General features: G+C 48.8%; 1 protein-coding gene across 1 annotated transcript in view; it reads left to right on the top strand.

The window, feature by feature from the left end:
- Nucleotides 1-20,739, top strand: part of LOC138246700 (C-X-C chemokine receptor type 3-2-like) — a 72,283-nt gene extending 51,544 nt beyond the window's left edge. The window contains exon 2 of the mRNA XM_069201472.1: nucleotides 17,115-20,739. Within this exon, the coding sequence (XP_069057573.1) occupies nucleotides 17,115-18,179 (1,065 nt within the window). The 3' untranslated portion in view covers nucleotides 18,180-20,739. The remainder of the gene's footprint in view (nucleotides 1-17,114) is intronic.
- The last annotated feature ends 1,398 nt before the right edge of the window (nucleotides 20,740-22,137 follow it).

The raw sequence follows: 22,137 nt of genomic DNA, 5'->3' as shown, positions 1-22,137 counted from the left end.
GCGGGGTCAGGTAGGGGTTGCAGTTGGGAGTACGAGCTGAGTCTCACATGTGTAGGATCTGATGTTTATCCTGTGGGCGTGGAGGATGCTGTCAAGCTGGGTCAGGTAGGGGTTGAAGTTGGGAGTTACCAGCTGGGTCTCAAATCTGTAGGATCTGATGTTCATCCCGTGGGCACGGAGGATGCTGGCGAGCAGGGTCAGGTAGGGGTTGCAGTTTGGAGTGCAAGCTGAGTCTCATGTCTGTAGGATCTGACGTTGATCCCGTGGGCATGGAGGATGCTGGCGAGTGGGGTCAGGTAGGGTTTACAGTTGGGAGTACGAGCTGGGTCCCACGTGTGTAGGATCTGACGTTGATGCAATGGGCCTGGAGGATGCTGGCGAGCAGGGTCAGGTAGGGGTTGCAGTTGGGAGTTACAAGCTGGGTCCCACGTGTGTAGGGTCTGATGTTTATCCCCTGGGTGTTGAGGATGCTGGGGAGTTTCGAGCTGGGTCCCACGTGTGTAGGATATGATGGTGATCCTGTGGGCGTGGAGGAATTGGCGAGCAGGTTTAGGTAGGCATTGCGTTTGGGAGTTACGTGCTGGGTCTCACGTATGTAGGATATGATGTTGAGTTACGAGCTGGACCTTATGGCCCTCATTCTGACCTTGGCGGGCGGCGGAGGCCGCCCGCCAAAGTCCCGCCGTCAGGTTACCGTTCCGCGGTCGAAAGACCGCGGCGGTAATTCTGACTTTCCCGCTGGGCTGGCGGGCGGTCGCCTTCAGACCGCCCGCCAGCCCAGCGGGAAAGAGGCTTCCACGATGAAGCCGGCTCGGAATCGAGCCGGCGGAGTGGAAGCTGTGCGACGGGTGCAGTTGCACCCGTCGCGTATTTCACTGTCTGCGCAGCAGACAGTGAAATACATGTAGGGGCCCTCTTACGGGGGCCCCTGCAATGCCCATGCCAGTGGCATGGGCACTGCAGGGGCCCCCAGGGGCCCCGCGTCCCCCCCTACCGCCATCCGGATCCCGGCGGTCGGACCGCCGGGATCTGGATGGCGGTAGGGGGGGTCGGAATCCCCGCGGCAGTGCAGCAAGCTGCGCCGCCGTGGAGGATTCAATGGGGCGGCGGTACACTGGCGGGAGCCCGCCAGTGGTGCCGGTCCGACCGCGGCTTTACCGCCGCGGTCGGAATCCCCATTGGAGCACCGCCGGCCTGTCGGCGGTGCTCCCGCGGTCCTCCGCCCTGGCGGTCTTTGACCGCCAGGGTCAGAATGAGGGCCTATGTGTGTAGGATATGATGTTGATCCTGTGGGCGTGGAGAATGCTGGTGAGCGGGTCATGTAGGCATTTCAGTTGGGAGTAAGTGCTGGGTCTCATGTGTGTAGGATCTGATGTTGATCCCGTGGGCGTGGAGGATGCTGGCGAGCGGGGTCAGGTAGGGGTTGCAGTTTGGAGTACGAGCTGGGTCTCACATGTGTAGGATCTGATGTTGATCCCATGGGCGTGGAGGATGCTGGTGAGTGGGGTCAGGTAGGGGTTGCAGATTGGAGTACAGGCTGGGTCTCACGGGTGTAGTATCTGAAGTTCATCCCGTGGGTGTGGAGGATTCTGGCGAGCGGGGTCAGATAGGGGTTGCAGTTGGGAGTACGAGCTGGGTCTCACGTGTGTAGGATCTGATGTTCATCCCGTGGGCGTGGAGGATGCTGGCGAGCGGGGTCATGCAGGGGTTGCTGTCTGGGTTACGAGCTGGGCCCCACGTGTGTAGGATCTGATGTTCATCATGTGGGCGTGGACGGTGCTGGGGAGCGGAGTCAGGTAGTGTAGGAAAGTACCATCTTGCCTGGCATGTTACCCCAATATTTCACTGTATACATGTTGTTTTTGTCTATGTGTCACTGGGACCCTGCCAGGCAGGGCCACAGTGCTCATAAGTATGTGCACTGTATGTGTTCCCTGTGTGATGCCTAACTGTCTCTCTGAGGCTCTGCTAACCAGAACCTCAGTGGTTATGCTCTCTCTGCTTTCCAAATTTGTCACTAACAGACAAAATTTACCAATTCACATTGGCATACTGGTACACCCATATAATTCCCTAGTATATGGTTCTGAGGTACCCAGGGTATTGGGGTTCCAGGAGTTCCCTATGGGCTGCAGCATTTCTTTTGCCACCCATAGGGAGCTCTGGCAATTCTTACACAGGCCTGCCAGTGCACCCTGAGTGAAATAACGTCCATGTTATTTCACAGCCATTTACCACTGCACTTAAGTAACTTATAAGTCACCTATATGTCTAACCTTCACCTGGTGAAGGTTGGGTGCAAAGTTACTTAGTGTGTGGGCACCCTGGCACTAGCCAAGGTGCCCCCACATCGTTCAGGGCAAATTCCCCGGACTTTGTGAGTGTGGAGACACCATTACACGCGTGCACTATACATAGGTGTTAGACCTGACATGCTTTAAGGTGGTCACCCCTAACTTTTTGCCTGCCTCCCTCCCTTTGTTGACTCTGTTTTTGCTGGTTCTTAGACTCTGCGCACTTTTACCACTGCTAACCAGTGCTAAAGTGCATATGCTCTCTCCCTTTTAAACATGGTAACCTTGGATCATACCTGATTGGACTATTTAATTTACTTATAAGTCCCTAGTAATGTGCACTATATGTGCCTAGGGCCTGTAGATTAAATGCTACTAGTGGGCCTGCAGAACTGGTTGTGCCACCCACTTAAGTAGCTCCTTTACCTTGTCTCAGGCCTGCCATTGCAAGGCCTGTGTGTGCAGTTTCACTGTCACCTCGACTTGGCATTTAAAAGTACTTGCCAAGCCTAAACCTCCCCTTTCTCCACATATAAGTCACCTCTAATGTGTGCCCTAGGTAACCCCTAGAGCAGGGTGCTGTGTGGGTGAAAGGCAGGACATGTACCTAGGTAGTTTTCATGTCCTGGTAGTGTAAAACTCCTAAATTCGTTTTTGCACTACTGTGAGGCCAGCTCCCTTCATAGGCTAACATTGGGGCTGCCCTCATACACTGTTGAAGTGGTAGCTGCTGATCTGAAAGGAGTAGGAAGGTCATATTTAGTATGGCCAGAATGGTAATACCAAATCCTGCTGACTGGTGAAGTTGGAATTAATATTACTATTCTAGAAATTCCACTTTTAGAAAGTGAGCATTTCTTTGCACTTAAATCTTTCTGTGCCTTACAATCCACGTCTGGCTGTGCTTGGTTGACAGCCCCTTGTGCATTCACTCAGACACACCCCAAACACAGGGTACTCAGCCTCATTTGCATACATCTGCATTTTGAATGGGTCTTCCTGGGCTGGGAGGGTGGAGGGCCTGCTCTCACACAAAGGACTGCCACACACCCTACTGGGACCCTGGCAGACAGGATTGAACTGAAAGGGGACCTGGTGCACTTCTTAGCCACTCTTTGAAGTCTCCCTCACTTCAAAGGCACATTTGGGTATAAAACAGGGCCTCTGCCCTACCTCATCAGACACTTGCTGGAGAAGAAATCTGAACCAGAACCTACATCCTGCCAAGAAGAACTGCCTGGCTGCTCAAAGGACTCACCTGTCTGCTTTCTACAAAGGACTGCTGCCTTGCTGTTGGCCTGCTGCCTTGCTGAACTCTTGCCTGGCTGTAAAAGTGCTCTCCAAGGGCTTGGATAGAGCTTGCCTCCTGTTCCCTGAAGACTCAGGACCAAAAAGACTTCTCTTTTTCATTTGGACTCTTTCTGCGCCGAAAATTTCGACGCACAGCTTGCTCCGCGGCAAGAAAAACGTTGCACACCAACGCTGATCGACGCGACGCCTTCGGGGCGACCGGAACTTTGACGCACGGCCTCGCAAGGAAAACACCGCCCGACTTCCAGAGGGAAAATCAACGCCTGCCATGAGATCGAAACTTCGACGCATAGCCTCGTGGAACGATGCACAGCCGGAAAACAAGCCGAAGAATCCACGCACTGTCCGCGCGCCGGAAAACAACGCATGACTTCCCCGTGTGAAAAATAACGACGCAAGTCCCTGTGTGCAGGGGAGAAATCGGCGCACACACCATTTTTCCACGTATCTCTTCTTCTGCGGCCCTTTGCGGAGATTTTCCACTTTAAACCAGGTACTTTGTGCTTGAAAGAGACTTTGTTTGCTTTTTAAAGACTTAAGACACTATGGCCCTCATTCCGACCCTGGCGGTTTCAAACCGCCAGGGTGGAGGACCGCGGGAGCACCGCCGACAGGCTGGCGGTGCTCCAATGGGCATTCCGACCGCGGCGGTAAAGCCGCGGTCGGACCGGCAACACTGGCGGTCTCCTGCCAGTGTACCGCCGCCCATAGGAATCCTCCGAGGGGATTCCGACCCCCCCTACCGCCATCCAGTTCCCGGCGGTTCTCCCGCCGGGAACCGGATGGCGGTAGGGGGGGTCGCGGGGCCCCTGGGGGCCCCTGCAGTGCCCATGCCACTGGCATGGGCACTGCAGGGGCCCCCGTAAGAGGGCCCCTAAATGTATTTCACTGTCTGCTTTGCAGACAGTGAAATACGCGACGGGTGCAACTGCACCCGTCGCACAGCTTCCACTCCGCCGGCTCGATTCCGAGCCGGCTTCATCGTGGAAGCCTCTTTCCCGCTGGGCTGGCGGGCGGCCTGAAGGCGGCCGCCCGCCAGCCCAGCGGGAAAGTCAGAATCACCGCCGCGGTCTTTCGACCGCGGAACGGTATTCTGGCTGCCCCCGACATGCCGGCGGCGACCGCCGCCGGCCAATGTCGGAATGAGGGCCTATGGGGGTTATTCTAACTTTGGAGGAGTGTTAATCCGTCCCAAAAGTGACGGTAAAGTGACGGATATACCACCAGCCGTATTACGAGTTCCATAGGATATAATGGACTCGTAATACGGCTGGTGGTAAATCCGTCACTTTTCCGTCACTTTTGGGACGGATTAACACCTCCTCCAAAGTTAGAATAACCCCCTATATCACTTTTCAGTGATATCTCTACAATTTCACATTGCATCTTTATTCGTTTTGACCTGCAATTATCCAGATAAATATAATATATTTTTCTTAACACTGTGTGGTGTAATTTTGTGGTGCTATATCGTGTTCTTGTATGATTTTTCACAAGTACTTTACACATTGCCTTCTAAGTTAAGCCTGGCTGCTCGTGCCAAGCTACCAGAGGGTGGGCACAGGATAATTTTGGATTGTGTGTGACCCTGACTACAGTGAGGGTTCTTGCTTGGACAGAGGGTAACCTGGCTGCCAACCAAAAACCCCATTTCTAACAATAGGTTACTACCTATGTATAGCGTCACAATGGTAACTCCGAACATGGCCATGTAACAAGTTTAAGATCATGGAATTGTCCCCCCAATGCCATTCTGGCATTGGGGGGACAATTCCATGATCCCCCGGGTTTCTAGCACAGTACCCGGGTACTGCCAAACTGCCTTTCCGGGGTCTCCACTGCAGCTGCTGCTGCTGCCAACCCCTCAGACAGGTTTCTGCCCTCCTGGGGTCCAGGCAGCCCTGGCCCAGGAAGGCAGAACAAAGGACTTCCTCAGAGAGAGGGTGTTACACCTTCTCCCTTTGGAAATAGGTGTGAAGGCAGGGGAGGAGTAGCCTCCCCCAGCCTCTGGAAATGCTTTGATGGGCACAGATGGTGCCCATCTCTGCATAAGCCAGTCTACACCGGTTCAGGGATCCCCCAGCCCTGCTCTGGAGCGAAACTGGACAAAGGAAGGGGGAGTGACTACTCCCCTGACCTGCACCTCTCAGGGGAGGTGCACAGAGTTCCTCCAGTGTGTCCCAGGCCTCTGCCATCTTGGATTTAGAGGTGCTGAAGGCACACTGGACTGCTCTGAGTGGCCAGTGCCATCAGGTGACGTCAGAGGCTCCTTCTGATAGGCTCTTACCTCTCTTGGTAGCCAATCCTCCTTCCTTGGTAGCCAAACCTGCTTTTCTGGCTATTTAGGGTCTCTGCTTTGGGGAATTCTTTAGATAACGAATGCAAGAGCTCACCAGAGTTCCTCTGCATCTCCCTCTTCACCTTCTACCAAAGGATCGACCGCTGACTGCTCAGGACGCCTGCAAAACCGCAACAAAGTAACCAGATGGCTACTAGCAACATTGTAGCGCCTCATCCTGCAGGCTTTCTCAACTGTTTCCAGGTGGTACATGCTCTGGGGGTAGCCTGCCTTCACCCTGCACCAGATGCTCCAAAGAAATCTCCTGTGAGTTGACGGAATCTTCCCCCTGCTAACGCAGGCACCAAAAGACTGCATCACTGGTCCTCTGAGTCCTCTCTCAGCCAGACGAGCATGGTCCCTGGAACTCAGCAACTCTGTGTAAGTGACTCCCACAGTCCAGTGACTCTTCAGTCCAAGTTTGGTGGAGGTAAGTCCTTGCCTCCCCACGCTAGACTGCATTGCTGGGTACTGCATGTTTTTCAGCTGCTCCGGCTCCTGTGCAGTCTTCCAGGATTTCCTTCATGCACAGCCAAGCCTGGGTCCCCGGCACTCCTTCCTGCAGTGCACAACCTTCTGAGTTGTCCTCTGGTGTCGTGGGCTTCCCTTTTGTGACTTCGCGTGGACTCCGGTTCACTTTCCTTCCAAATGCCTGTTCTTGTACCTTTGCGGGTGCTGCCTGCTACTGTGAGGGCTCCCTGAGTTGCTAGGCGCCCCCTCTGTCTCCTCCTCCAAGTGGCGACATCCTGGTCCCTCCTGGGCCACAGCAGCACCCAAAAACCTCTATCACAACCCTTGCAGCTAGCAAGGCTTGTGTGCGGTCATTCTGCGTGGGATCACCTTTGCAAGCTTCTTTGCGATGTGTGACATCCGTCTTTCAAAGGAGAAGTCCTTAGCTCTCTTCTTTCTTGTAGAACTCCAAGCTTCTTCCATCCAGTGGCAGCTTCCTTGCAACCTCAGCTGGCATTTCCTGGGCTCCTGCCCACTCTCGACACTGTCACGACTTTTGGACTTGGTCCCATTGTCTTACAGGTACTCAGGTCCGGAAATCCACTGTTGTTGCATTGCTGGTGTTTGTTCTTCCTGCAGAATCCCCCTATCACGACTTCTGTGCTCTCTGGGGGTAGTAGGTGCACTTTACACCTACCTTTCAGGGTCTTGGGGTGGGCTATTTTTCTAACCCTCACTGTTTTCCTTCAGTCCCAGCGACCCTCTACAAGCTCACATAGGTTTGGGGTCCATTTGTGGTTCGCATTCCACTTTTGGAGTATATGGTTTGTGTTGCCCCTATACCTATGTGCTCCTATTGCAAACTATTGTAATTCTACACTGTTTGCATTACTTTTCTTGCTATTACTTACCTAATTTTGGTTTGTGTACAAATATCTTGTGTATATAACTTATCCTCATACTGAGGGTACTCACTGAGATACTTTTGGCCTATTGTCATAAAAATAAAGTACCTTTATTTTTAGTAACTCTGTGTATTGTGTTTTCTTATGATATTGTGCATATGACACCAGTGGTATAGTAGGAGCTTTACATGTCTCCTAGTTCAGCCTAAGCTGTTTTGCCATGGCTACCTTCTATCAGCCTAAGCTGCTAGAAACACCTCTTCTACCCTAATAAGGGACAACTGGACCTGGCACAAGGTGTAAGTACCTCTGGTACCCACTACAAGCCAGGCCAGCCTCCTACAGGTAGGGATTGCAGTTGGGAGTACGAGCTGGGTCTTACAAGCCAGGCCAGCCTCCTACAGGTAGGGATTGCAGTTGGGAGTACGAGCTGGGTCTCACGTGTGTAGGATCTGATGTTCATCACGTGGCCGTGGACGATGCTGGCGAGCGGGGTCAGGTAGGGGTTGCAGTTTGGAGTGCAAGCTGAGACTCATGTCTGGAGGATCTGACGTTGATACCGTGGGCGTGGAGGATGCTGGCGAGCGGGGTCAGGTAGGGGTTGCAGTTGGGAGTACGAGCTGGGTCTCACGTGTGTAGGTTCTGATGTTGATCCCGTGGGCATGGAGGATGCTGGCAAGCGGGGTCAGGTAGGCGTTGCATTTGGGAGTTACGTGCTGGGTCTCATGTGTGTAGGATATGATGTTGAGTTACGAGCTGGGTCTCAGGTGTGTAGGATATGATGTTGATCCCATGGGAGTGGAGGATGCTGGCGAGCTGGGTCATGTAGACGTTGCAGTTGGGAGTACGTGCTGGGTCTCATGTGTGTAGGATATGATGTTGAGTTACGAGCTGAGTCTCGTGCGTAGGATATGATGTTGATCCCGTGGGCATTGGGTGATGCTGGCGAGCAGGGTGAGGTAGGCATTGCAGTTGGGAGTACGTGCTGGGTCTCATGTGTGTAGTATATGATGTTGAGTTACGAGCTGAGTCTCGTGTGTATGTCCCGTGGGCATGGGGGATGGTGCCGAGCGGGTTCAGGTAGGCATTGTAGTTGGGAGTACAAGCTGGGTCTCATGTGTGTAGGATATGATGTTGATCCCGTGGGCGTGGAGGATGCTGTTGAGTGGGGTCAGGTAGGTGTTGAATATGGTGGACTAAGGGAGGATCCCTGGGGATCTCAACAGATGAGGTTGATAGCGTCCAAGGTAAAGGGGCCGGTTTGTCTGACTCGGTGCGGAATGAGCAAATCCAGCAAAGTTGAACAGGTCCTTAGATGCCGGCTTCATGCAATATTTGGGTAAGGATTAGGTGTGAGAGGTGCTGAAGGTTGAAGAAAGGTCCAGTAGAATGACGGCTGTGATGTCACCTGTCTATAATCATCCGGATGTCGTCAGTGGCTGTAATGAGAGTGGTCTTTATACCATGTTTGGGTCTGAATCTGGAATAAGTGGTGTTGAGGAAGGAGATACAGATAGGTGGGATAGGTGAGATAGGTGGCTAGGCATCTCGTTATCACCATTTCTGTGAAATTAGTTCGTGTGATCCCATGGAGGAGGTTTCAGGCCCAGCTCTCGCCGTGCTGCTGCATTGCTCTTGCTTCTGTCTCCTCTTTCCTTTTCACCCATTTTTTCAGTGCCTTCTTCTTGCTTTTCCCTCATTTTCACTGCTTTCTCTTTGCCTTTTCAATGTTTTTTTGTGTGCCTTCTCCTTGCTTTTTCCTTGCTGCTCCCACATGCTGTTAATTATTTCCCACCTCCGGCCTAGCCCTGTCCACCGCCTCCCCGCACACATCCATCCTTCCAGGACTGACTTCATGGAGGCTGCGGTGCAACCCCATTGAGCAGGTCCCAGGACCAACTCTCTTTGTATGCCTTCTCATTACTTTTTCCTTGTTTTCAGTGCTTTCTCGTTGCTTTTCCCCCTGTTTTTGTGTATCTTCTCCTGCTTTTCCCTCATTTCTTGTGAGCAGGTCCCAGCCCCAGCTCTCCCTGTGTTGCTGCATCGCTCTTGCTGCTGTCTTTTGCTTGCTTTTCATCACCTTGAGACCCTCAGAGGAGATTTGCCATGCTTTATAAATCCTTAGTTGATTGAGGGTAGCAGGGAGATAGGCCTGTAGTTGGCTACAGTCTTAAGGTCTGCGGAGGGATTCTTTAGGAGCGGGAGTTTACTGTGGCATGTTTCCAGGCTGTGATGATGAAGTGGTTCAAGATTAGGGCGAGGGCTGCACTGATGAGGTACGGTTCTTTGGTGAAGTTGTGGGGAGGGCATGGGTCCGAGGGTGCTCGGTGTGTATAGACTGCATGGTCATTGCAGATTCTTTATTGGTGATGGTGGGCCAGGTGGTAAGGAAGCTCCACTGGGTTATGGTTGAGATGGACAGGAGGGCTGTAAGGGAGTGTGTCTGGATGAGTCTTGAAGTTGTAAATGCTGTTGATCTTGTTGCTGAAGATTAGGGACAGCTGGGTGCTGAGATCCTGAGAGGGAGTTGCACTGGTGGAGCTTGATGCCAGCGAGGCAAGTACTTCTTTGGTGCTGTTTATGCTGCTTTCGATGTGGTCGGTGAGCACAGAGTGTTTTTTGGCTCTGATTTGCTGAAGGTTGTGTCTGAAGGACGATTTGTAGGAGCTCTTGTTATTGTCATTCTTACTTTGTCTCCATCTGTGTTCAAGTTGTTCTGTGTGTGCTTGCTTGCGGTGTGGTTCTAGTGGATTTACTGGATTTGAGAGGCGCCCCTGTGCCTGTGCTGTTGGTTATACAGGGGTTGAAGGTGGAGGTGTATTTAGGGAGGCTGTTGTTGTGTTGAGGACTTTGGTGTAGGAGTTCAGAAGACCTAAATGCTTTATACATCTCATTACAGTCCCATCGTCTGGATAACTGATGGTGTTTCTGCTGTAGTGTGGGATAAGTATGCTGAAGTTGACGAGGGCATGGTCTGACCAGGTGATCAGTGTGGACTTGTTTTGTCGCTGAAGCTCCTGAAGAAGGGCTCCAATACCTGTCTGGTGACGTGTGGAGACATCCACTCACTGGTTGAGTCTGAGGTTGATATCAAAAGTATTAGCCCCTGGGGGAAATATCCTACTATACACCACACAATACACTTCCTAAGCACCCCTTCACTCCAATGATCAATCTTAATAAAGGAATATCAAAGATATAATTTATTAAATAATCCCATAAAAAATATATATAACATATATATATATAAATATAAAAACCCAGTAATTAAACATTTCAACAGACTCCACAATGGACTTCTGTGTAATCTCTAACCTAACAAAAATGGGAGACAAGGCAGAAGACACCCTCCCTAGTCTGTCTTCTCTTGATGTCCCAATATAGGCATGTAGTGGCCAATTGATTTGTGCACCAAACTTCTCATCTATTCCTGGCCAGTTCCAATGGGTCCAGCTATCTGGCTTGCATCGATGCGTTTCGGTGGTCTCTCACAAATCTTTTCCCACCTTCCTCAGGACGATTTTATATTCTCCCAATACATAATTTCATGTCTGTATTAGAATAAAAAATATTTAGATAAAATATACAAATTCCACCATCCTACAACCCCCATTACTTAAGAGGCCCTCTTTAACAGCCCATACCCATCCTCTGGATCCCCCCAATTCCAAACGGAGCATCAGTGAAACAAAGCAAAGTTGTCCCTTTGGGATGCCTCCGTCATTCCTTTATTAAAACATCACATTAAAAACACCCTCGGTGGGCAATCAGTCAAGTTAAGGTCAGCTCAAACAGGGCCAAAGGATCATTATTATTCAAGCAGAACAGTCACCTGCATCTATAGTGATACAAACACCTAAATTCAATACCAATCACCAAAGCGTATCCTCATCCAGAGAGTATTTGTTGGTTCTCTAACGTTCAAGGATGAGTCTCTTCTATTGGGCAAAATAAATTAATAGGTAATTATAATCATATTTAGGGGCCCGATAATCCTACAGGTCCCCAGTGTCTATTTTCACCCATGGTTCTCCATCCACATGCGGGTCCCGATCCCCCCCCAAACAATAATGTTTGTGAGTAAAATTAGTGCCATATGGTGCTCGGGGGAAACCATGTACCCCAAACCATCACCAGGTATTCTCGTCTCTTACCGTATATTCCACTATTTCATCAAATTCATCGGAATGTTACAAAGCAGTACTATGCCGCGGTTTTGGATCTCAGTCCCAAATCTATGAACAAAAAAAAGATTTAAAATAGATTTCATTGTCCTTAGGGAATACAAAACTGTCTAGGTGTCCTTCTCAGGAAACCTGTATTCCTTCCATTGGTATGGACGACACCGGCTAATTTCCGAACCGAGCACAAGTATTCCCCCTGCAGGCGAGTAAATGCTTCATTATAAGGTGCCCACAAAACAACCCCATTTGGCCTTATATACAAGAATGTCTGCAGCATTTGAAATACATTTCCCGATCGTTCCCAGTATAATATTGCTGCAGGAACAATGAAAGGGCGATAAGTCCTCTGGGTTAAGGCTGTGCCCAGCTTCGCCCCCCATCTTGTCAGTGACGGCCCACTGAGGTGTACCAAATCCATCTATTGTGTGGTTGCCTCGGAGGAATAAACAAAGTATAACTGTCAGCTACCCCCAGTCACACCAAATACCTAGGGCAGAAAAATACCAATTTTTTTAAAGTTGAATTTCCAAACAGTAACTTAAAATCTGACTTTAAAGAGTATTTTAAATTACAATTTCTTAGACATGAAACATGAAGTCCTTACCTGCTCCCAATCAAAAGTTAGCATTTTAGCTGCAATCCTCGATGTTGCGCTCCCATTCCACACCTGACAGTGAAGGGGTTGTTCATACACCAACAGGCCTGATGCGACAGGCCTGATGCGGCAATCGCTTGTCGGCCCTGGCCGAGCGCCGGAAGGCCCTTCTGTGCACGTGGAAGAGCCCTGGAGGCCAGGATGGCGACAGCGGTGTCTGGTGAGCTTGAGCCCGCCTGCGCTCCTCCGCCGTGACAGGAGAACCAGTGGGGAACGCTGCTCCGCAGACCGCGGGCCCAACTCACAAAGGTAAACTTAGACTTTTGGGCTAAGTACGGACCATTATCTTTGTGACTTTTCGGTATACAGAAAGGTAAGATACAAGTCACATCTTTAGGTCTGCCCTCAGTAGAGAGGTCACAAAATACCCGCCAGATTCACAGACCTGTCAGTGCCAGATTCACAGACCTCTCAGTAGAGAGGTCAGGGTATACCGGTGCCAGATTCACATACCAGTGCCAGATTCACAGACCTGTCAGTAGAGAGGTCAGGATTTACCAGTGCCAGATTCAGTGCCAGAATCACAGACCTCTCAGTAGAGAGGTCATGATATACCAGTGCCAGATTCACATACCAGTGCCAGATTCACAGACCTGTCAGTAGAGAGGTCAGGATATACCAGTGCCAGATTCACAGACCTCTCAGTAGAGAGGTCAGGATATACCAGTGCCAGATTCTCAGACCTGTCAGTGGAGAGGTCAGGATATACCAGTGCCAGATTCAGGGCCAGATTCACAAAGCTGTCAGTGTAGAGGTCAGGATATACCAGTGCCAGATTCACAGACCTGTCAGTAGAGAGGTCAGGATATACCAGTGCCAGATTCACATACCAGTGCCAGATTCACAGACCTGTCAGTAGAGAGGTCAGGATATACCAGTGCCAGATTCACATACCAGTGCCAGATTCACAGACCTGTCAGTAGAGAGGTCAGGATATACCAGTGCCAGATTCTCAGACCTGTCAGTGGAGAGGTCAGGATATACCAGTGCCAGATTCAGTGCCAGATTCACAGAGCTGTCAGTGTAGAGGTCAGGATATACCAGTGCCAGATTCACAGACCTCTCAGTAGAGAGGTCAGGATATACCAGTGCCAGATTCAGTGCCAGATTCACAGACCTGTCAGTAGAGAGGTCAGGATATACCAGTGCCAGATTCACGGACCTGTCAGTAGAGAGGTCAGGATATACCAGTGCCAGATTCTCAGACCTGTCAGTGGAGAGGTCAGGACATACCAGTGCCAGATTCTCAGACCTGTCAGTGGAGAGGTCAGGATATACCAGTGCCAGATTCAGTGCCAGATTTACAGCACCTCTCTTGTGTGCGTGCCTGAGTGTGAATGTGTGTTTACATGAGAGAGCTAGAGTGTAAGTGTGAATATGTGTGTGTAAGTGTAAATGTGTGTGTAAGTGTACATGTGTGTGTAAGTGTACATGTGTGTGTAAGTGTAAATGTGTGCGCATGTGTAAGAATGTGAGTGTGAGTGAAACTGAAGTTCAAAGTTTGTGTGATGTCACGTCTGCTACCCCTGACATTTTGGTGAATTGTACCCCCACGTGTTCAGAACTCTGATATAAGGATCTGCTTGTGCACCCCCAGATGCTCTGAACTCTAATAATAATATCTATTTTTTCTACACTGAAATCTCAGGAATCTGACATCACGTTTTGGTTGTGCACCTTCTAACTATGATAACTACTACTATAAAGGTCTGGGGGTGCAACCCAGATTCTCAGAACTCTGATATAATGGTGGGATTGTTCCAGTGCTTCATTTGTAAATAAAAGTGCTGGTGTCCAAAGCCCTCCTTTTAAACATGCAGCTGCTGCAATTAAACGAGTGAGCGCTGAATACTGAGGCAGCGTAATCCCTATAGCCATCTCAGGCCTCTTTAATCCAGTTACAGACACTCCCTGCCCCTTCAGCTCACTCGTGTAGCTTTCTGAATACTGCCTTTGTGACGCTTCTTCATTTTTCTCTTGCTCTCTCTTTTCCATATGTGTATTCTGCTCGCAGTAAACACTTAAGGCAGAAAAATAAGTGTTGGCCCTCAAAAATAAGTGCCAGTGCTCCGCACCGGAAACCGCCAATCAAATTGAGCCCTGGATTGTGCACTCCTGTTGGTCAAAGCTCTAATATAAGGCTTCTCTTGTGCATACCTATAATCTCAGAACTATGATGTAAAGGTCTGTTTAGAACTCTACTATTAATGTCTGTTTGTGCACCCCTGGAATCTCAGAGCTCTGATATAAAGGTCTATTTCTGCACCCCCGTAATCTCCAAGCTCTGATATAAAGGTCTCTTTGTGCACCCCTGGAATCTCAGAGCTCTGATATAAAGGTCTATTTCTGCACCCCCGTAATCTCCAAGCTCTGATATAAAGGTCTCTTTGTGCACCCCTGGAATCTCAGAGCTCTGATATAAAGGTCTGGTTGCATACCCCTGGAATCTCAGAGCTCTGATATAAAGGTCTGTTTGTGCACTCCTAGAATCTCAGAGCTCTGATATAAAGGTCTGTTTGTGCACCCCTGGAATCTCAGAGCTCTGATATAAAGGTCTGTTTGTGCACCCCTAGAATCTCAGAGCTCTGATATAAAGGTCTGTTTGTGCACCCCTAGAATCTCAGAGCTCTGATATAAAGGTCTGTTTGTGCACCCCTGGAATCTCAGAACTCTGATATAAAGGTCTGTTTCTGTTCCTGTACACCTGGAATCTCAGAGCTCTGATATAAAGGTCTGTTTGTGCACCCCTAGAATCTCAGAGCTCTGAAATAAAGGTCTGTTTGTGCTCCCCTGGAATCTCAGAACTCTGATATAAAGGCCTGTTTCTGTTCCTGTACCCCTGGAATCTCAGAGCTCTGATATAAAGGTCTGTTTGTGCACCCCTAGAATCTCGGAGCTCTGATATAAAGGTCTGTTCGCATACCCCTGGAATCTCAGAGCTCTGATATAAAGGTCTGTTTGTGCACCCCTAGAATCTCAGAGCTCTGATATAAAGGTCTGTTTGTGCACCCCTAGAATCTCAGAGCTCTGATATAAAGGTCTGTTTGTGCATCCCTAGAATCTCGGAGCTCTGATATAAAGGTCTGGTCGCATACCCCTGGAATCTCAGAGCTCTGATACAATGGTCTGTTTGTGTACCCCTAGAATCTCAGAGCTCTGATATAAAGGTCTGGTTGCATACCCCTGGAATCTCAGAGCTCTGATATAAAGGTCCGTTTGTGCACCTTTAGAATCTCAGAGCTCTGATATAAAGGTCTGTTTGTGCACCCCTAGAATATCAGAGGTCTGATATAAAGGTCTGTTTGTGCACCCCTGGAATCACAGAGCTCTGATATAAAGGTCTGTTTCTGTTCCAGTACCCCTGTAATCTCAGAGCTCTGATATAAAGGTCTGTTTCTGTTCCTGTACCCCTGGAATCTCCGAGCTCTGATATAAATGTCTGTTTGTGCACCCCTGGAATCTCAGAGCTCTGAAATAAAGGTCTGTTTGTGCACCCCTGGAATCTCAGAACTCTGATATAAAGGCCTGTTTCTGTTCCTGTGCCCCTGGAATCTCAGAGCTCTGATATAAAGGTCTGTTTGTGCACCCCGAGAATCTCAGAACTCTGATATAAAGGTCTGTTTGTGCACCCCTGGAATCTCAGAACTCTGATATAAAGGTCTGTTTCTGTTCCTGTACCCCTGGAATCTCAGAGCTCTGATATAAAGGTCTGTTTGTGCACCCTTAGAAAATCAGAGCTCTGAAATAAAGGTCTGTTTGTGCACCCCTGGAATCTCAGAACTCTGCTATAAAGGCCTGTTTCTGTTCCTGTACCCCTGGAATCTCAGAGCTCTGATATAAAGGTCTGTTTGTGCACCCTTAGAATCTCAGAGCTCTGAAATAAAGGTCTGTTTGTGCACCCCTGGAATCTCAGAACTCTGATATAAAGGCCTGTTTCTGTTCCTGTACCCCTGGAATCTCAGAGCTCTGATATAAAGGTCTGTTTGTGCACCCTTAGAATCTCAGAGCTCTGAAATAAAGGTCTGTTTGTGCACCCCTGGAATCTCAGAACTCTGATATAAAGGCCTGTTTCTGTTCCTGTACCCCTGGAATCTCAGAGCTCTGATATAAAGGTCTGTTTGTGCACCCCTAGAATCTCGGAGCTCTGATATAAAGGTCTGTTCGCATACCCCTGGAATCTCAGTGCTCTGATATAAAGGTCTAGTTGTGTACCCCTGAAATCTCAGAGCTCTGATATAAAGGTCTGGTTGCATACCCCTGGAATCTCAGAACTCTGATATAAAGGTCTGTTTGTGCACCCCTAGAATCTCAGAGCTCTGATATAAAGGACTGTTTGTGCACCCCTGGAATCTCAGAGCTCTGATATAAAGGTCTGTTTGTGCACCCCTGGAATCTCAGAGCTCTGATATAAAGGTCTGGTCGCATACCCCTGGAATCTCAGTGCTCTGATACAAAGGTCTGGTCGCATACCCCTGGTACCTCAGGACTCTGATGCAAAGGTCTGCTCGCATACCCCTGGAATCTCAGAGCTCTGATATAAAGGTCTGTTTGTTCACCCCTGGAATCTCAGAGCTCTGATATAAAGGTCTGTTTCTGTTCCTGTACCCCTGGAATCTCAGAGCTCTGATATAAAGGTCTGTTTGTGCACCCTTAGAATCTCAGAGCTCTGAAATAAAGGTCTATTTGTGCACCCCTGGAATCTCAGAACGCTGATATAAAGGCCTGTTTGTGCACCCCTAGAATCTCAGAGCTCTGATATAAAGGTCTGATCGCATACCCCTGGAATCTCAGGACTCTTATACAAAGGTCTGGTCACGTACCCCTGGAATCTCAGGACTCTGATACAAAGGTCTGGTGGTGCATCCTCTAGTTCTGTCAGCCATCACTATGAAGGTGTGGAGGAGCACCTTCAGATTCACATGACGTGTAGAGGCCTGTGCTATGAGGTGTGGACTAACTTACTTTTCTTTTTTCTAGTACTATTCCTTGCCCACGGATCTCCCGGATCTATCTGAGGAAACTGCGCCCTGCACGATGGAGTCCATCGGCCACTTCAACACAGTCTTCATTCCTATTGCCTTCTCGCTCATCTTCGTGCTGGGTCTGGTGGGGAATGGCCTAGTGCTGCTGGTCCTTGGCTTAAGGAAGTGTCCCTGGCACCTGGCTGACCACTACCTGCTGCAGCTGGCCGTCGCCGACCTCCTCCTCTGCCTCACCTTGCCCTTCTGGGTCACCCAGTTTGCTCATGGGTGGGTTTTGGGCCGCATCCCCTGCAAGCTGCTGGGGGCGCTCTTCACGCTCAATATGTACAGCACTGTCTTCTTCTTGGCCTGCATCAGTCTGGACCGGTTCCTGGCTATTGTCCATGCCATGGACCTGTACCGCAGGCAGCGGCCCATCCATACCCATCTGCTCTGCCTCTTGGTGTGGTCCATCTGCCTGGGCTTCGCCGGGGTGGAGATCTTTTTCAGGGAAGTGGAGTTTTCTGTCCGTGCAAGGGTCTTCTTCTGCCATAATGCCTTTGCACCGATCGATGCCAACAAATGGAGGATTGCTCTGCGTCTGACTAACCTGAGCATGGGCTTCCTCATCCCGCTGCTGATCATGGTCTTCTGCTACTCACAGATTTTCTGCTCCTTGCACCGTTCCAACCTGTTTGCAAAGCACAAGTCCCTGAAGGTGGTGGTGGTGCTTCTGGTGGTCTTTGTCCTCTGCTGGGCGCCCTACAACACCTTCCTGCTCGTCGATAGCCTTCAGCGGCTGGGCTACATCGACCGCAACTGCTACTTGGAACAGGTGCTTGACTTTGGAGTGACCATCACTGAATGCCTGGGACTCGCTCACTGCTGCTTGAACCCCATCATTTATGCATTTATTGGTGTTAAATTTAGGCATGAACTTGTCAGGTTGTTCAAGAAGAGCAGGCTGCAAAACCAAAGATCAAATCTAAGTCCTTCCAGTGGCCATCAGAGCTGCAGGGAGCACACAGTGTCCTCATCTGCAGAGCAGGCAACAAGCACCATCTACCCAGTCCTGATGTGAAGAGCGTAGGAGCGACCCTGGTAACCTCAAAGAAATGATATCACCCTCTGTAACTCAGCAACATACAGGATCTGATCCATTACTAAAAGTGAACCTTGGTACCCTCAGGCACATGATAGGGCCCTCAGTGACCTAGCACCACACCCAGGGCCTGCCCCATCACTAAAATAAATCCTGGGTAACCCCAGGCACATGATAGGACCCTCAGTGACCTAACAACACACACAGGTCCTGCCCCATCACGGAAAGCAATCCTGGGTAACCCCGGGCACATCATTGGACCCTCAGTGACTTACAACTACACTTAAGAACACACAGGGCCTGCCCCATCACTGAAAGCGATCCAGGGTAACATTGAACAAATGATAGAACCCTCAGTAACTTACAACACAAGTTAACAACACACAGGGTGTGCTCCATTACTAAAAGTAATCATAGGAACCTAAGGCACATGATAGGACCTTCAGTGACTTACAACACCACTTAACAGCACACAGGGCTTGACCCATCACTTAAGTAATTTTAGGTACGTAGGGCACATGATAGGACCCGGAGTGACCTAACAACACAACTTAGCAACACACAGGCACAGGGCTTGCCCCATCACTGAAAGCAATCCTGGGTAACCCCAGGCACACACTGTGACCCTCTGTGACTTACTAACACAACTTAACAACACAGACAGGGCCTTCCCCATCACTGAAAGCAATCCTAGGTAACCTTGAATACATGGTAGGACCCTCAGTGACTTACAAAACCACTTAAGAACACACAGGGCCTGCCCCATCACTGAAAGTAATCATAGGCACCTATGGCACATGATAGGACCCTCAGTGAATTACAACACAACTTGACAATGCACAAGGCCTGACCCATCACAGAAAGCGATCCGGGGTAACATTGAACAAATGATAGGACCCCCAGTGACTTACTACACAACAACACACAGGGTGTGCTCCATCCGAAAGAACAGTCCTTGGGGACCTGAAGCACATGATAGGACCCTCAGTGACTTAACACAAAGGGTGTGTCCCAGGTGCTGAAAGCAACCCTGGGCACCCTTAAAAACACGACTGCACTCTATGCAAAATAACAACACACAGGGATGGCCTCTATAGTGACCGGATCCTACTTAGCCCTGGGCAACATTTCAATTACGCCAGCATAATTTGCGTAATGTTGGGAATAGCACATTATCCATGTTACACACAATACACAAAACCGCACCATTATGCCATGTTGCATAATTGTGCTGCTGTTATAACACAGGAGTGCACACACAATGCAAACAACCAGAACGCAAGTGGTGGTGTGTATGGGAAGTTTGTTATTTGTGCTATTTTTATAGCGCAAAATGTGCGTTTACATCTAACATTAGTGCACAGATGCATTTCACAGTAAAATATAGCCCTAAATCACAGATTTACATTTAGTTTAATTTTGCATAATCCTGCATAATTTGCCCAAAATGTTAGTAGAGTTATACAAAAGCAAGTTACACAAATCTCACACAGAACCCTCCCAGAACGTGCTGCGCCCCATAGAATCGTATCGCAGAGGGGCTCTCACCTTGTGCATGGTGCAAGGGCGCCTGTGTCACCAGAAGGATTGCTTTGGGGAGTAAGGGGCACCTTATTGCACAGACCCCCTGAGAGGCATAGTCCTCTTTCTATGTGTGTTGCAGAGAGAGGAAGTGACGCAGAGAGACAAGATATCTCTAGACCAGTAAAAGGCGGCTACATGTGACCCTGGTGATACGATTCAGCAGACCCTCTCTCATCACAAAGTTCCTTTCTAATCCATCACTCTCTGTTCTTAGGGGATATGACACTACCAGGCCTTTGTTGAACACTTTAGAAGAAACCATTAGCATAAGAATGCACTGGTAATATTTACTTATTTTCATTCTGCTAAACCCTGTTTTTTAAAAAGAGCAATAATCAGGAAATGACAAGATTGGGTTTCATGAAACCTTGTTCATATTTCAAAAACAATTATTTTTTAACAGAGAATGCGGTCCAGATTAAAAACTGTGATTATCTTAAGCAGACTTGATTATCACATTGCAATGAAAAACAACTTTAATAGATGTGTATTTTGAATTTGATAGTCATACATAAATAATCAACATTTGTTGCTCAGGACAGGGGGTGCCTAACATGGAAAAAGATGTGAAAACTATAACAGGTGCATCTCCATCTCATCATATACTGGGCCTTGCACCATCTCATCAGAAACTGAACCATGCAATGGGACCATCTCCATCTCATCATAAACTGGCTATCATCTCATCATGATCCAGATACTGGGTGCATCTCCATCTCATCATATATTAGTCCTCACATCATCTAATCAGAAACTGGCCCGTGCAATGGGACCATCTCCATCTCATCATAAACTGGCTATCATCTCATCATGATCCAGATACTGGGTGCATCGCCATCTCATCATATATTAGTCCTCACATCATCTAATCAGAAACTGAACCATGCAATGGGACCATCTCCATCTCATCATAAACTGGCTATCATCTCATCATGATCCAGATCTCCATCTCATCATAAACTGGCTATCATCTCATCATGATCCAGATACTGGGCGCATCGCCATCTCATCATATACTAGTCCTCACACCATCTAATCAGAAACTGGCCCATGCAATGGGACCATCTCCATCTCATCATAAACTGGCTATCATCTCATCATGATCCAGATACTGGGCGCATCGCCATCTCATCATATACTAGTCCTCACACCATCTAATCAGAAACTGGCCCATGCAATGGGACCATCTCCATCTCATCATAAACTGGCTATCATCTCATCATGATCCAGATACTGGGCGCATCGCCATCTCATCATATAGTAGTCCTCACACCATCTAATCAGAAACTGGCCCATGCAATGGGACCATCTCCATCTCATCATAAACTGGCTATCATCTCATCATGATCCAGATACTGGGCGCATCGCCATCTCATCATATATTAGTCCTCACACCATCTAATCAGAAACTGGCCCATGCAATGGGACCATCTCCATCTCATCATAAACTGGCTATCATCTCATCATGATCCAGATACTGGGCACATCGCCATCTCATCATATACTAGTCCTCACACCATCTAATCAGAAACTGGCCCATGCAATGGGACCATCTCCATCTCATCATAAACTGGCTATCATCTCATCATGATCCAGATACTGGGCACATCGCCATCTCATCATATATTAGTCCTCACATCATCTAATCAGAAACTGGCCCATGCAATGGGACCATCTCCATCTCATCAGAAACTGTGCATCACTCCATTTCATTGGAATATGATGCAGACACTGGGTGCATCACTTCTTCCCATCAGAAACTGATCTAGGCAATGGGATCATCTCCATCTCATCATAGACTGGGTATTATTCCAACCCATCATGATACAGACACTGGATGCATCACAATTTCATCATATATTGTGTCTCCAGGCATTCCATCAGGAATTAACCCAAACACTGGATGCCTCACCATCTAATCATAAACTGTGCATTACTCCATCTCATCAGAAACTGATTTGGACACTGGGTATATCGCTATCATATCATGGGCCTCAAGCCATCCCACCAGGTACTAATCTAGACACCAGATCCCTATACATATCAGCATATACTGTGCATCACTCCATCCCATCAAAATATGATGCAAACACTCGGTGCATCACCTTCTCACCACAAACTGGGTATCAGCCCATCCCATCAGGAGGTAATCCAGACCCCAGGTGCATTTCCATCTCATCATAATCTGTGTATCACTTCAACCCATCAGGAACTGATCCAGGCAATGGGACCATCTCCATCTCATCCTAAACTGGGTGTCTCTCCATTACAACAGGAACTGATCCAGGCTATGGGAACATCTCATCATAAAGTGGATATTGTACCATCCCATCATGAGCTAGGCAATAGGACT

Source organism: Pleurodeles waltl, chromosome 7 (genome assembly GCF_031143425.1).
Source record: "Pleurodeles waltl isolate 20211129_DDA chromosome 7, aPleWal1.hap1.20221129, whole genome shotgun sequence".
NCBI lineage: Eukaryota > Metazoa > Chordata > Amphibia > Caudata > Salamandridae > Pleurodeles > Pleurodeles waltl.
This window is presented reverse-complemented; position numbering and strand designations above follow the sequence as displayed.